The 16,610-nt window shown below is 44.5% G+C and overlaps 1 protein-coding gene across 1 annotated transcript; it reads left to right on the top strand.

Annotated features, from left to right (window-relative positions):
- Positions 1-22: 22 nt before the first annotated feature.
- TNFAIP1 (TNF alpha induced protein 1) lies at positions 23-16,345 on the top strand. Its single transcript, XM_075440269.1, has 7 exons — positions 23-94; positions 2,371-2,711; positions 4,793-4,962; positions 6,792-6,881; positions 6,986-7,038; positions 9,448-9,643; positions 10,906-16,345. The coding sequence occupies exons 2-7, from the start codon at positions 2,495-2,497 to the stop codon at positions 11,122-11,124; spliced, it is 945 nt and encodes a 314-aa protein (XP_075296384.1). The 5' UTR covers positions 23-94; positions 2,371-2,494; the 3' UTR covers positions 11,125-16,345.
- Positions 16,346-16,610: the final 265 nt, after the last annotated feature.

Genomic DNA, 16,610 nt, shown 5'->3' on the forward strand with positions numbered 1-16,610 from the left:
GCCGCGGGGCAGGCTGGGAGCGGCGCGGGGAGCGCTTCCGGGTCGCGGCTCCCGGCGGAGGAAGGGAGCTCCGCGGCGGGGCCGAGGGCGGCGGGTGAGCGGCGGGGTCCGGTCCGGCCCGGCCCGGGCCGACTCTCCCTGCTCCTCCGGGCGCCGCGGCCGGGCGGGACCGGGGTGGCGGGAGGCCGGCGGGACCCAGCGGGGGGGGCCGGGGGGCTCGGGCCCGGCCCGCGGAGGGCGGCTGCGGGGGGTTCCCCGCTCAGACCGCTGCTTTCCGGGGCTGCCGGGAGGAGGGGGACCCCGCGCCGGTCCCTCCCGCGCCGGCGGTGCGGTGGCAGCTGGCGGCAGAGGCCGCGGCCCGAGGGAGCTCGGCTCCGGCGAACGGCGGCTGGCGGGGCCGCAGCGCTCAGGCCGAAGCCGCCCGCTGGCTGCCGAAGCTCGCTGCGCTGCGGGGTGCGGGGGGTGAGAGCAGGGCGGGACCCCGGGGCGGACGGACGGACGGACGGACGGACGGAGCCCTGTCCCCGTGCGCCGAGGGCCCGGCGGCGGGGCGGGCTGGCTCCCCGGGGCCGGGCGCTGGCCGGGCGGGACGGCGCGCTGCGGGGCTGGGGCGGCTGCTGGCTGGCTGCCCCGCAGCCCTTCGCCGCTCTGCTGCGGTAACTCCCGTCTCGCCCCACGCCGTGGCCCTGCCGCGCCGCTGCTGCCCCCCAGCGGCCGGGCTGACGCTGCCGCGGGCGCCGGTCTGCTCCTGGGCTGCTCCGCTCCAGGGGCGCGGCTGGAGAACGCGGCGCCCGGCCCAGGCGCGGGCTGACGTTTGCTGCCGCGTGTTGTGGAGAGTCTGTACCGTGAGGGTGGTGAAAGACCGGAGCGGGCTGCCCGGAGAGGGGGTGGAGGCCCCATCCCTGGAAACATTCAAGGCCAGGTTGGACAGGGCTCTGAGCACCCTGATCTCGTTAGCGGTGTCCCTGCTCGCTGCGGGGGGGTTGGGCTAGATGACTTCTGGGGGTCCCTTCCGACCCCAAACTTCCTATGATTCTGTGGAGATCCGCCGGGAGGGAAGAACGGTGGCAGCTAGCGTGAGGTCCGGCTGAAGCGTTTATAGACGGGCTGAGCTTTTTTGATGCTGAAGTTCTTAAATTGGTTTGTGTCTTGGTGATCTGCACAGTGTTCGTGTTGCCTGTTGTTTAATACACATCGTTTGCAGTCTTTGCTTAGTCAGAATAATTAAGAATCACACATAACGTTATGTTTTAGGTGGTGTTCCAGGTTCTGTGGTTATTCGCATCTCTGGCAATTTTAAGCTCCCATCCGTAGCTGCCAAGTAATTTGCTGTGCGGATGGATGGTTGTGGGGTTTTGTGTGTGTTGAAAGCTGAGGTGGGGTGAGAAGCAAGAGGGATGTAGGAAGAATAGCAATACAATTAGCAGGTTATTATATTTGTTTATAAAAGGTTACTCACGTGCCATAGGTGCAGAACAGAGAAGGGAGGAGGTGTTTGGAGTCTGAAAAAGTTTCATAAAAACAGCAACAAAAAAACCCCAATAACAAAATGTTTTTGAGAACAATAATTATTAGAAGAAGAACAGATAAGAAACCTGTATTTGTGCTTTTGCAGTTAAAGAACTTCAGATCCGGCCCGTTAGTTCCATCCTTTTATTTGTTTCTTTCAATTTTGAGCTCGTTGTCAATGGCAAGTTAAGCAAGGCTGGGGAGAGAAAGCAGCAGTGGAGGTCTAGCTGGCTTTTTAATGGAGACAGATATTCCAAAGACTGGACGTACTTGGCACGGGAGTGGTGTTAATTTTATTTTTTTATTATTAAAGCTACATTGACTGCTTGACATTCCAGGGTGGAGGAAGAAGAGTTTTGAATGAAGGGAGTTGCCAGGAAATAGAACATTATGGTTCAGCGACTTTTGTAAACGTCTCTGGTTAAAAATGTGAACAACAACCCCCCCCCCCCATACAGACACGCGCTGCGCTGAAGGGCGGGCAGAAAGCTCTGCCACCGCGGTTCAGCTCCGCACGGAAGAGTTGCGTTCTTTTGGCAAGTTGAGAGGGAGCGGAATTCCAGCGAGCGTTTAAAGTTGGGCTGTGGCGCTGGATGGCGTTGGTAGTGTTGGCTGCAGTCTCGATAACAGCAAGGCCGGAAAAGCGTCGTGTCCCTCACTGACAGTCCTGCAGCCATCGCTCGGCTGCGTGGTGCTGCGCAAGCTGTCGGAAAAACCGCCAAGTCTTGTTCTGTCAGAACGCGTGCAGCTGCGTCCGTAGGAGTCTGCTGAAAGTATCTCTTCTTTAATGTGGGCTTCATGTTTTTGTTGCAAGTGGAAATGCCAGGCTTCCGTGCTGATCTTACATGTTTCTGTTTCAAGGGTGCAGTGGTTATGACCGCTTTTGCCTTGCCGTCCTCGTCTGGGGGCTCGTGACTCTTCACCAATCACGGCGGAATCTGTCAAGCCCACGCTCTGCAGGGTCGTCATCTACCTACAGAAGGAGATGTCGGGGGACACGTGTCTAACCACCACCCTGTGTCCGGCCGCAGGGCCCAAGCCCAAAACTTGCAGCTTCAAGGGGGGCAGCCTTGGTAACAAGTACGTGCGGCTGAACGTTGGGGGCTCCTTGTATTACACCACAGTGCAAGTGCTGACCAGGCACGACACCATGCTTAAGGCCATGTTCAGCGGCAGAATGGAAGTGCTCACGGACAAAGAAGGTAAGGGAATGTCTTTTGGTGTTGAGAGGTTTGTAAAACAGCTGGGTTTTGGTGGTGCTTTTTTAAGTGTCTTAAGACTACGCTCAGTTAAGGATGTAGGGAAAGACATATTCCGTAAATAGCCTGGAACATTAGGCAGCCAGCTCCCATTGGCGCTAACAATCCTCTGCTTTGTAAAAATGCGTTCTTTTGTTACTAAAATTAATTAGTGGAAGGACTGGTTCTCTTTCCTGCGATCACAGCTGGTACACAGACTGTTGATGTTGTTATGGAGACTGAACAGACAGCATGTGGGCTGTCATTTATGTGGCGTCATGTAGTGGCATCATTCAAAACGCATATGTGGGGAGGGACATTCAGTTTGTGTCTTTAAAACTCGGAATAGCCTTGCTTGCTATGTTGGAAATTCTTTTTTTCCTCCTCCCAGCAGCATGTGCCACTTGTGGCTTACGATGCTGTTGACAGTATTTAGCCATCAGTCAAGGAGCACGTCACCTCCTGCTGGGCACTGAATATTGGCATTATAAAAATGTATAATAAATTATAGAGAGTAGGAGAAGTAAGATGATCAGCAATGGCTAGGGGTGCTTTCGTTTTGCTAACTTTAGTAGTCCAGGGCAAAATGATACCTCAGAATGGGTGTTGTGGCACTGTGGAGAAGAGGCTGGCAAGTATTTAACCTCTTGGTGTTTCCGAACACTCGTATGCAAAAGCTCTTCTGCATGTCCAGATTACATCGGATTAAACTTGATTTGCACCACAGTGTATTCACTGAAACTGAAGCAGCGCATCGTGGATTTTGCGTATCGTTTAAGCGAAGTTCCCCTTGAGTAGGCTGGGTCTTGCTGAGTGTTACTGAATCCATTTTGTCCAGCAGTTTGGTGTAAGAACCTCAGCCGAGCAGAGGACGAGGTTCATGTTCTGACAGCTCCAGCTGGAGAATCTAGCAGTGGGTTAGCCTACTTTCCTCAGTTGTTTTCTGTACCTAGGTCCCAAAACAACACTTTTTTGCCTGCCTTCCCCGTTATGGAAAAGTGTTTGGCACTGTATTAAGCCCTCTGCCTGTGCGTGTCCTGCGTTGCTATTGTTTGCCAGCAAGTCGGACATCCTGTTTCCTCGTGAATGTGACTTCAGGGGTGCTGTAAAATTGCAGAACCGTGTGTCTGCTGCCGTTTCCTGTGCTGCATCCCCTCTCCACTCCCTCCTGATCCGTCTCTGTTCTGTTCTTCGCTCCTGTTTGGAGACTGGAACAGCCTTTTTGCCATACTGGGTTTTCTGGGCTAGTCTACCTTTTAGCATCTTTGGAACACTTCTCTCTCTTAACTCTTAACCACAGCAGAAGATGTGGTTGGAAAACTGCCAAATGCTTCTCTTTAGGCCACAGAACTTAGCCTAAATCTACTTGTTCCAAACACTTGTGCCCTCCCTCTTCTAGTCTTTCCTTGGCTTTCTTAGTGATAGGTTTCTAATTGCCCAGCATTATACCACAGAAGCAGTTAATACATTTATTTGCATACAAATATAGCATAACTCCATTTTGCTGGGAATAAGTGTTTAAATAAAAGAAGCAACCTACCTAACAATAAGCACGTTTTTGTGGGGTTTTTTAAGGTTTGAATGGTTTGGACAGTCAGTTAAATAGACGTAAACTAGTGATTTCCTATAGTACTTGAAAAAGTCCATTTCTTTAATCAAAGCCTAACACAGAAAAGACAAAGCACAGGAAATCATTTTGGTCAGGCAGCCCACTGACTTATCAACTGACACGGCGCAGTCAGGTTCCTGCAGCAGTTTTAGTGTCTTGGGATAGGAAGCCAAGTATTTTTAGCTTGAGGCTTTTCTTTTGGGGTGCTGGAAATTAGTGAGAGCATACGGGAGGTACCAAAGGAGTGGTTCCACTCTCAGTTTCTGTTGTGCAGCCACATTCAGTTTGCTGGAAGTCAGCAGAGGCTGCCACTGAATGAAATGGGAAGAGTATCGTGCAGTTTCAGGAAATACGAGGTTTATTGGATCTCTCTGAGGAGCTGCTTCTTGCCCCTGACTGTTGACATGATTGAAATGATGTGATGGTTATTTTTCAGGCTGGATCCTTATAGACCGTTGTGGGAAGCACTTCGGAACAATTTTAAACTATCTCCGAGATGACACGATTGCGCTTCCGAAACACAGACAGGAGATCAAGGAGTTGATGGCAGAAGCCAAGTATTATCTCATTCAGGGCTTAGTGGACATGTGCCAAGCAGCCCTGCAGGTAAGAAACAGAAGTAGTCTGTAGTTTTTTGTGGGTGTTTTGCTTATAAAATGTCCTTAAGACAACTTCAGAGAATATTTCATGGTCTTGGAGATGGCATCAAGTCTTAGATGTACAAGACAGCCTGGAAAGAAAACGAGACGGCAGTCAGGTAAGTTGTAAGATCTTACCCGGCACGTTTATCAAAGCCGTGGTTACCCTGCCTCTGTGTGCATGCTCGAGATGCTGCAGTGCGTTGGATAAGAGACGAGATTTAGCTGATGACCTCGCTGGAAATGTTTTCAGACGCATGTGCTGTCATGGCACGGCCTTCCAGGCCACAGGTGCCTGGGCTCTGGGGGCATTTAGTGCCAGTAGTGAGGTGGCTGCATCATCAAGGGAGCTATTTCTTTATAAGAAGAGAAAGATTCTGGCCTGTTCAGATTATATGAGTCTAGACTGTGCAAGGTGTAGATTTGAGTTCCTGTCATTTCAGAGGTGTCATTTCCCTTTGTGCTTCCATTGAGTTGTCCAGCGGCCCCTCAGAATGGGGTTAGTAGCACTGCTCTACTTCACAGGGATGCCAGGAGGATGAACAAAGTAGAAACTGTATTCACAATTTGTTACTTAAAATAGAGGGACTGGTTCTTTTCTGTATCTATTTTTTTAATTTTATTTAGGAAATAGATAGTGAATGAGTTCCTCTTGTGTGAAATGGAATAAAAGACAGAAATTTAAGGGAAACTGATTGAATAAACATTATATCATTATTTTGAGCGTATGTCCTAAAAGATCTTACGGCATTAGTCTAATTTGCCCCCAAGTTACGTCACTTCTAATTAGATAATATCTGTAGGCAGAACGGGTTTGAATCTTTGAAAACATGGTATTTTTTTTTTTAAGTTTGAATCTTAATGGAGAAAAAGACCTACACGGTAAGCACTGATTACTTTAAGGGCTTCCCTTTGTTTCAGTGTACTGCTACTCTTTGCAAATATGTAAGCCCGTAATAGCTTTATTCACTTTACCAGTCCCTATGAGTTCAGCTGATTGACATCAGCTTGTTCTGCCAACTTTTTAATAAGGTTAGCCCAGATGCAATATATATACGTTGTTATTAGTCTTAAGATTGTGAAATGAATGTTTCTTGCAGGACAAAACTTAGTAATTAATAAATGCCTCGCATACTAGGTTCAATATACTTCCTCTATCTGCTGAAAGAAACGCAAATACACACTGATAATTTTCCTTCTGGTTTGGAATTGAAAACCTTTGTTGTGAAAACAAAATGTTCTGAGGTTTTCCTGTTAGCTATTGAGCTTTCTTTAATTTGCTACATGAGGAATCTGGAGTTGCAGAGTGCTACAGGCTCTTGATTGTTGCTTTTGTGTCACAAGGGGCTGAAGTCCGTTCTGGTGACGTGCTGTTCTTGCCAAATGTTCGGTTCGTAGCGGTTGATGTTCTTACATACTGCAGTGTTTTGAGTTGATTAAAACTAGTGCAAACTCTCACTATCCTTTTCTTCAGAAAAGGAGAGAATAATAAACCCACTTAAACCAAATATGAGTTGAGCTCAGAGTCCTTGCTATAGCTAAGAAGGACATCCACCTGCATCCTGATATTTCAATTCCTGCTGCCTTCTGGGGATAAGAAATCTCTCCACTGTATTTCTGGGTTGCAGATCAAGGTAACGCTGTGTGGTTGCTATAGCAACACAGAGCTTTTTCCGTGGTATCACAGGATTTGGGAACATGGCTGGAGGGGTTGGAGAAGACAGCAGAAGCAGATGTTAGTTTTAGCGTTTGTCTCTCTTGAGTTTATTTCCTCTCTCTCTTCTTTCTTTAAAACAGGACAAGAAAGACTTGTATGAACCTGTCTGTAGCATCCCTATTATCACATCTCCGAAAGAAGAAGAGAGACTGATAGAATCATCAATGAAAGTAACTGCTTCTCCACAACTACCCAGTGAGAAACTGAATTTTTGCTGAATGTGTTCAAACACAGAACTTAACCTTTTCTGCCTTTTTTCTTTCTCTCCCAATAGCCTGTTGTTAAGCTGCTTTATAACAGAAGCAACAACAAATACTCCTACACCAGGTATGTCAGTGTTTTCCCCACTGTAATAGGAAAGTTTCCCTTTGACTGGGTATGGAGGAAGATGTGGTACGACCTAACTTGTTTTTTTGTTTGTTTGGGGTTTTTTTTTGCTTACAATAATGCTCTTCTATGGATCTGCATGCAGTTATTTTTGATGTGAATCTAAATGGGAGGAGAACACCACAAACTGTAGCTGTTGAAGTCCAGTGCACAGTTCAGTTGTGTGAGAAAGATGAACAGAAACAAGGGGCGAAATAAGAGTGATGAGGCTATTAATGTTGGTTGAAACTAGATGTAGCGTGGGTAATGCAACACAAACTGGTAACCAGAGCATCACCTCGTCAATGCAAAGCTAATGCAGCCATGATCTGTACCTTGTCAGTTTAGTTTTACTTTTGAGTCTGCAGATACCTCTGCCGGCACTCTTTTACTCTAACCTACAGAAATTCTTGATGTTCCAGTGCTTCTAAATTACTTGGTTACAAGGGCAAGTGTCTGTTCTACTCAGGAACAACCCAGAGAGGGCCAGGGCAAGAATTTATTGGCTTTCCTCCTGTATAAAGTAACACTGTTTGTTTAGTTTTATGCTGTAATTCTCATGATCCCTTTTTTATGATGCTACCGGAATGGCTTTGGATTTTCCCAAACCAGTCATTGAAGTGATGCGAGTAATCCTTTATGCTACGCCGAATCCTCATTTTCAGCCTCTTCCATCTGAGATGCAGTCTTGGAAGCTTTTTTCTCTAGGCAAACTGATTGTCTGTCTGTCAGTGAGATGGATGCTGCCCATCATGATATTTCAGGGAGTCGGGAGATGCTACCTGCGGAGCGCTGAAGAGCAGCCTGTTTCACAGCGGACTGCATTCTGTATCTGCCAGTCGTGTTGCTCTCCTCCCTCTGTTACCCTTTAGCTTACGGCAGCGGTGCTAAAGCAACCACGTGGGTCTGGAAATGTAAGCGTACTGGTAATGAGAGCAGCAGAAGCCCAGATACCCGGCGGTGCTGGTAGCTAGCTGTAGGGCTCTAGTTATTCCTTGCGCATTAATCTGCGTGCCTTGATGGTGTTGAAATGAGGCATCTTTATTTAAAATTCCACACTGGCTGCTAGCAAGCGAGGGTTTTTTCCATCTATGCTTCCTCATCGAGCTTTCTCAGTTGCGGTGTCAGGGTGGTCTACGAATGAAGATTTCTACACGTTTGTTCCAGCTCTGCCACTCGATAGGGCCTGGGACTTGTCACTGCCTGAATCCCAGATTACTTTATCAAATGGTTCTTGCGAGCTGAAGGTTTTGTCACATTTCACATCCTGCTTTTTTGATTTAGATCTGAACAGAAATACTTCTCAAACTAAGTATTTGATGTAAAGCCCAGTCAGCTGTTCTTATTAGCAGCATCTTGGTTCACAAGTATTTCGTAGCCTTCCCGGAGCATTTGCAACAGTGAAGATACTGCATACACAGGTACGATGTCCTGTCTCTGGGTAGATTCTTGGCAGCAAAAGGTGTGAACCTTGACCTTCTGGGTCCGTAGAGTAGGGAATTTTACTGTTAAAGCTAGCAAGATTGGCTTTGTTGTCTAGGCAATAATGTGTTCAGTGACTTCCACATATCCGCACATAATTTCCCAGCCAGCTATAAAAAGAGACAGAGGGGCGCAGAGTACGTATTTTTGATACAGCTGAATTCAAGCTAGCATCAGAGGAGTAAGGCTTTTAGTTTTGGGTGTTTTTTTACTTAATCCAGTTGGACATTGATTGGCCATGATGTTGTTATTTAAGTAACATATTTTAAACTTTAAGACTAGCTTTCTGATAGCTTTACTTGATTTTAAAGCTATAATACAGTGTGTGTTCTTTTTCTCTACAACATCTAGCTCTTGCTTTGTAAAGTAATAAAGATCCTACATCGCGTTGGCTGTCAATAAAACTTAGTTTCCTAAATAAGGCGTTCACCCTAGAACTTTGTATATGGTATCACCAGTGCTTCGTGCAGAACACCTTGCTTTTTAGCTGTCTTTCTAACACACGTTGACTCTTTGGACTTTTGCTGTTACTAAGCTAAGGACAACTGCAGTTAGCGTGTCATTTAATCTTCTTGAGCGTCAGTCAAGAGGTAGTTGTAGATAGTTGATGTAACGATGCGGGAAATTGTGCTGCTGTTATTAATTATATAACTTGACCTCTAAAGGCTGGAGTGCTTGCTCACGGGGATCAGAGCATCTTATTTGTATCTGAAATTGGCTATTACCCTCTCTTTTCTTGGCAGCATATGGCAATGAGTCACTACTTATTTGTATTCTGCTGTTAGATCAGTGCTTAAAACTGTGGTGGTGTAGGCATATAAATTCTGTAGAGATGGCCAGGTGAAAAACCACGTAAACCGTATTCCTTCTTTTGTTGCTGTGTTTCAGTAACTCAGATGACAACTTACTGAAGAACATAGAACTGTTTGACAAGCTCTCTCTCCGATTCAACGGCAGAGTTCTCTTCATTAAGGATGTTATAGGGGATGAAATCTGCTGCTGGTCTTTTTATGGACAGGGTCGCAAACTTGCTGAAGTCTGTTGTACCTCGATCGTGTATGCTACAGAGAAGAAGCAAACCAAGGTAATGAAGTCTTACCCACCCCTCTCCTGTAGTTTGAAAATAATCCGGTTGACGATACATTGCAGAAAGATACAGATTTTGTATCACTTAAGCCACATTGCTAGAGGTGGGCAATGTCATTTGTTGGGAAAGCTTTGATACCAGCTCTCCTGAATATTGACTGGAATTGATGGTCAGTGACATTGAGATGAGTAGGGTGGCTCGCTGCTTAGGGGGCTGCAGCATGAGCTGGTGTCTTGCAAAAGATGCTGCATACTAGATGGAATTCAGAGAAGACTAAATATGGTAGCAGGTTTGAAGAAGCAAGGACTGAGAATGGTAATCCTGAAAGCATGTGCATTTCAGCACTAGTCTCTTTAAGTTGATGGACTTTGTGGCCGTAAATCATGTAAGTGCCTTTAAATTCTTCTCTAATTAAATTAAGTAAAGATCTAATTCTGCTCCTAATTATACCTGCGCAAGTTTACTTCATTGCAGTTACTTTGTACTGTGTTTCACTTGCACTGATGTAATCATTGTATGTAATTGGACTAAATGGTTGTGTCTGGGAGTATGAATTTCTCCAGAGCGTTGGAAAATATATGCTAGAAAGGAGAAGACTGAAACTGCTCTGTCCCAACCTGAATAACTGAAATGGATGGGATGAAATTAATGAAATGGAAATTTGAGCTCAAACACCGTTTAGAAACATGATATTTTTATTATCATTGTGCTTTTATGTGCAAAACTATGGAATATCTGTTAAAAAAAACAAAAAAAGTTCAGCAGGAGTGCAGATTCCCAATAATCAAGCTATCTTGATTTCCCACATTTCCAGCGATTCTTCTCATAGTCTTCCTGCCTCTGATTTTGCAAAGGTTACCTAAAGACTAGCTTTCGAGCACAGTACATCCTAAAGAGACGTCACATGCATGAAATGATAACGATTAGCATGATAAATCTACCGTTTCCCTAACTTCTGGAGTTAGCTTCTGACTTGCAGTGGTGCGGGTAAGGTGACCGGGGACCAGCATCAGCGCTTAAGAATCAGAAAAGCTGTATTCTGTGCTAGAGCAATTGAAAAGAAGAGGTGAGGTAGGAGATCTGGTGGTGGGAGTAATCCTGCCTGCAATTAGACTGCTTTGCTCATCTTATTTGTAATGGTTTTACTCTCTTTATAGTGTATGTCTTTTATGGCTCAGGTATCTTTTTACTTACGGGTATGTGTTCCAGTCACGTTATCCTGTACAGACCAGGAAAAGGACATGTGCTGTTTTTTGTAGGTTGAATTCCCTGAAGCACGAATTTATGAGGAAACACTAAATGTCTTACTATATGAAACACCACGGGTTCCTGATAACTCTCTGCTGGAAGCAACAAGCAGGAGCCGAAGCCAGGTGTCTCACAGTGAGGATGATGAGGGTTTTGAACTTCGTGACCGAGTGCGCAGAATCCATGTGAAGAGATACAGCACCTATGATGACCGTCAGCTTGGCCACTAGCCCGTCAGTCGCGGAGAAGGGGTTTGGTGTCAAGGCTTGTATTGATGTTCTTCGAGGGAGATCAAGAAGTAGGGGGGAATCAGTTGGTCTCTGTGGATTGATCTTCATTTGGCTTCTCGGCTCCCGAGAGAAGCAAGTGGGCATTTGCGCGCACAAAGCAATGCTAAAGGCCAGGGTCTTTGAGAACTGAGACGCTAATTTTGCACCGTGTGCTTTAACTACAGACTGGCCCCCTTTCCATGCCACATGAGGAATGGAATTTGAACACCGATTCTGACAGTTTGTGGTTGCTCTTTCATGTCTAATGACTTGCCAGTTTTCTTACTTCCTGTGAGAAGTACTGCTTTTCCTGAATGAGATGGCGTGATTTGAAAATCTGTTTCCAGATACCTCCCCTTTTAGGGTTTTGTATAACAGAACTTCCCGTTTTTAAATCAAGATACTGACGAGCAGGTGGAGAGAACTTGAACACGACTGCTCCTAGCAAACACTACATCTGATAAGCCCCAGAAGAAATGGTTAGCTGTCCAAGAGTCAGGTGCACTGCACGTCTGCTTTCTCCCACATTGTTCCCCCATACACATACACAGGTTGGTGTTCCAAGATAGGTCTTTAAAACTCATTAATTCTAAGGCAAGCTCTTCCAAAGAGGTAAGAGTCAAATCATCAAAAAACCTCCCCTTGTGAAAAATGAGAAAACTTTGAAAATTTAAATATGTAAGTAATGACTTGTCTTGGGAGATGGAGAAATGGGTGTGGTGAAGGAAGAAGCTTCTTCAAGTAAGAAAACTTCAGGAACAGATTGTGGCAGGGTTGCCATTTTTAGGCTTGGGATAGTGTAGTCCTGTTGATATCAACAACGGCAATCTGAGGACTTGGTTTTACATTAGTTCCCTCCTGTGACCCAGAAGTGCTCTTTGATGTTAAATTTCTCCAGCAGCAGGGGAGAAATAGCATTGACTGGGGAATTACAGACTAAACAACATTTTATGATGCTAGATAATGTTCACGTACGGAAAGCTGAATTCAAGGTTTGTGTTCCGAGTCCCTGCTGGAGCATAGACGTTGAAGTGGAAAGAGAAGAATAGTCACAAAAACCTTGTTCTAGCGTGAAACTGCAAGAGGCTTTGGACACAGGGGAGAGGTAGCTTATACTGAATTTTAAACTGAAATAATCACTTATTGCGAGTGCGTGGCTGGGTGCTAATTGTGAAGAGCCTTGCAGAAGGCTGGAGTCAAGGCTGCTCTGCAAATTGGGTCTCGGGAAGCACTTTGGAGTTCAGTATGAAAAGTTGTTTCTGTGTTTTTAAGTGTTTGCTTGTATATTTCTGCTGTAGGTTGCAGATTCAGATTTTACCACTGTCATAAACAGTTATTACCTGATGGCTGTTCCTTGGCCGCTGTGGATATGCGACAGCCGTGGAGCTTGCTCCACAGCTGCTTCTATGTTCCCGTGTTGTACATGAACACAGAAGCTTCAGATTCCACAATGGTTAGTCTTGAACTGCTTTCACCAGTGCCAAAGCTACCTGTACTTTTTAAAGCAAATTACTGCAACAGCCTGACAAGAAAATGATCCCAAATTAATACAGTGAAGTCGTAAGCAGAATTAAGATGGTAGATAGTTTGGTAGTAACAGAAGCAGGAGAGGGAACAAAGAAATTACTTCCACTCAGGCTTTTGAAAACGAAATTTTTGAGGCTTGGTAAGAAAACACTAATGGCTGCAAACTTTCTGGATTTTTTTTTTTTTTTTATTTTATTGCCTGGCCAGGCCTCTACATGTGTCAGGCATTCACTTAATTCTCCTTGCATTCAGGAAGTAGTGTGGCCACAGCAATGCACCTGCCTTTTTGTGAAAGGCTTCTTTAAAATTCTAATAACCTCTTTTCTTTTTATATTGCTTTCTGTAAGTTGTTGTTTCCCAGCTGGTTTTTCTGTTGTGCCAGTGAAAATACAGCTGCTGAGATTAGTTCTGACAAAGACTTTTGTGGGGTTTTTTCTTCAATTCTGCTAAAGTGTGATGTGGTTTGTTTTTTTTTTCCTCTCCACTGATACTATTTAAATTACACTGTGGTGGGTGCTTTGAAGCTACCAGCAGAGCCTGCAGTGGTAGGGTCTTTGTGCTGTACTTAACAGCTTCCATTTATTCTCTTGTACATTTTTCATCTTGTAACAAATAAGACTGACATTTAAAATTCGTGTCTGGCACTTCTGTTCCTTGGCAAATGATTTACATTATTTTTTTCTTGTTACTATCCTAGTGAATGTTAACAGCTTAAGTAGGTGATGCTGGTAGCCTTAAAAACTGTGTTTAAAAGACGTTATAAGCAGAAAAATGTCATCTTTGCATTTCTTTTCTCTGGGGAGCACAGGGATGGGAAGGAGCGTGTGAAAGAGAATGAGGGTCAGATCCGTGTGCTAGTCCAGAGGCTTTCATTCCATGGTTGGATTCTGTACTCCCGGGATTCATTTACGAAATGGATTCAAATTGTGAATTATTATGCTATAAGAAAGAGAAAAGCTTGTGTTTTGGTTTAGTTGGTTTTCTTTTCCCTGTCTTCCATAGCCAACAAGTAGTATTAATTTCTGATTTGAATTTAGATTACATTAATCTTGGAAACAAACTGTTTTGAGAACCATCTGGGTTGTGAGCAGTGCAAAATAACTTGTTGGTATTTGTGGAATGTGGAGTATCAGCAAGAACTGTAAGCAGTTACGAACTTTTTAAAAATATGTACAGATGTCATGGTCATTTCACCACCTTCTCTCCTCTCCATTCGTTCTCCCTTCTCTGCTCCCAATTAGTACCGATCACAAAACATCTGCTTTTAGAATAAGATGTAACCAGAACTGGAATGACGTTAAACAATGTTTGCCTGCTGTGGAGAGAATGCTCTGTCAGTCTGTAAGCTTTACTCAGAGTAGTAATCTAATTGCATAAACACACTAAAGTTTTGTCTATTCAAAAGGCGTTTCAAAACCGTGGTCTTGATAAGATTTTCAGGATGTGGCTGAGCGATCCCAGTTAAATACCAGTGGCCGGGGTTGACTGGCAGTTCTGTAGTTCCCTCCACTGGTGGATAGACAGGAACGGCAGAACAGCGGGAAATCCTCTCTGTAGGTGTGTTCCGGAACGTCTGCTGTTCCGACATGCACAAGGCTAAAATGATGGTAGTGTCAGAGATCGCCTCCCTAGGTAGGGCTGCTGTCCTCAGGTTTATGAGAAAATTTGGAATGTCTCGAGTTATTTCTTACCTGAGTGCTTACATAATCAGATAATTTACATGAGGTCTCAGTAAGTCTAAATGTAGACGTGGATGCAGCCGTGACACAGTTTGTGGGCTGAACATTTTTCTAATACAAGTGGTAGAACACTATTTTCTCTTAAGAGTCCTGCTTATCTGGAACAGCTCCAATACAGGATGTTAATTGAATGTCCTTTCCACGAGAATCATGGCGTGTTGATTTACACAGTCTCGGTACTACCAGGTTCTGATCATTTCGAATACTGCAGTTTTGATGTAACACATACTTTGTACTCTCATCTTAATCATCCTTTTATTAATTGAAGGCTATAAATTGTTTCAGCAAGAATATTCTTGACGTTGATGCCGTGAAAAGCCGAAGACTCAATAGTCAGAACATACTTTTACAACCTAGTATAATGGTGAAAAAGCCGCACTGAAAAGGATAAGGCAGTTCTGAAATGCAGCATTCCTTTCTTTGTAGTAAGCTGTCCACTTCTAGAGAGCCAACAGCTGTGCTTCCTACGACTCTTCTCTGCTGGCTTTAAGTATCACAAATTATGATTCCTATTAAGACAATATAGATTTCTAATTATATGCATTCATCTGCAAGTTAAGAGACTTGTAATGGCTTCCTGCATAGACCATCGCCAATGGATGTGTTCACTGATGTGCCCGTGAATTTATGGTAGCCTTTAGGAGGAAGAAACGCCTTTTTGCCTCATTTGTAATGTATGAATTCTGCTTCAGCTAGCATTCATGGGCTGCTGGAGCTCGTTTTGAAATCTTACTGTCCTCTTCACTCCTAAGTTTAAATGAACTTTTGCGCATTCAAATATATTGGCAGACTGAGAGAATGAATGGACAACATTAACCGACTTCTGTGCACAAGTACTGTAGTGAAGGGTTGCGTGTTTCTGTAATGGGGTCCTAACATACCACAAACCAGCCTCAGTCTTTCTACAGAGAAGGAGGCTTGGTGCCTTGAGTGAACGTCTTGTGTTGAATAGCTTTTCAGTATCAGTGTTAATTAGGCAGTAATGTGAAAAGAGAGAGCTCTGCAGGGTAGCGGCCTCCAACTGCTTGATAAATGCCGAGACAAAACTAAATGTTTAACCTTCACCTTGACATTTAGTTTTTGGAACAGGAGACATTTATCCTATCACAACGTTCCATTCCGCTGACTCTTTCTCTCTTGCACTTCTGGGTTAAAATATAAAATAACTGACTGAGACTGGGAGGGCACTGGAGGGAGCGATACTGTGGTGTTCTTAAAAAGCTGCATTCTTCTTGGAACAGGCAATGCTTATTGGGGTTTTGGTTAGATTTTTTTTTTTTTCTTGAGGTTTTTGAATTTTCAGAGACAATTCAGTCTTAGAAATACTGATGAAGTATACCTTAACTGAATGCGTCTGGCCCAGCAGTCGCTGCCTTACACAATTAGATTACATCCTCTGACAATCCTTGGCATTAAATCTTTACAGCCAAATTTCACACCATCCATTCTGTTAGCGGAGCTGAGGTGTTACGAAGAGATGAGTGGGCATGAGTCCTGTTTCCAGCTTTGTGCTAACTTGGTGACATACAGCAAGTCAGGTTTTCTGTATGTGTGTAATTTTTCCTCATCTGTGATAAGATGGCGGTGAGACCCTTCCCTACCTCACAGGGATGCTGAAGCTTGATTTGTTTCATAATAGTAAAGGACTTTGGATTTCTAGAATATTTTGTATCCAGAGGATAGCAAATACGATTGCTGATCTTGTTTAAACTGACATTCTGTCATCAAGCTGTTTTCTTATAGCATCAGGCTTTGTTTTATTTTTATGTCTAACTTTTAAGGGTCAGCCTTATGGATAAAATAGTTAATGCAGTAACCATGTTAGTTATTAATTAAAGCATTTTCTCTTTTATCAGTGCATTAAATGAAAATGGAACACTAATTTTTAATAAAGTGTTATATTTTGTCTTCTGTGATTTTTCTCCAGCATTGTAACTTTCTAGTCGTCATGTTGGTCTCGGCACTTTTGTTCTGCGTTGCAGTTGTGATCCTCACCAAGTGTTTCGGGCTCCTGCACCACAGAAATACTGTATCAGCAAAGGGGTTTTGTATTCTATGGAGCTGCTGCTACCTTTCACCCATGTCCTGCTGGTCAGTCTGTCTGTAGGAGGTGTTGGTGTACTTGCAGGTACACTGCAGACGACTGGTTTTGATTTTTCTCTGGGCTTTTCCTTTAATTGT

The sequence above is a fragment of the Opisthocomus hoazin genome, chromosome 20 (genome assembly GCF_030867145.1).
Source record: "Opisthocomus hoazin isolate bOpiHoa1 chromosome 20, bOpiHoa1.hap1, whole genome shotgun sequence".
Lineage (NCBI taxonomy): Eukaryota > Metazoa > Chordata > Aves > Opisthocomiformes > Opisthocomidae > Opisthocomus > Opisthocomus hoazin.

Bases quoted from the DNA above. Each gene is read 5' to 3' on its own strand.
- TNFAIP1 (XM_075440269.1), top strand. From the start codon at position 2,495: ATGTCGGGGGACACGTGTCTAACCACCACCCTGTGTCCGGCCGCAGGG. The intron at 6,882-6,985 runs GTAACTGCTTCT...CTCTCCCAATAG, and splicing joins TGATAGAATCATCAATGAAA to CCTGTTGTTAAGCTGCTTTA. The intron at 7,039-9,447 runs GTATGTCAGTGT...GCTGTGTTTCAG, and splicing joins AACAAATACTCCTACACCAG to TAACTCAGATGACAACTTAC.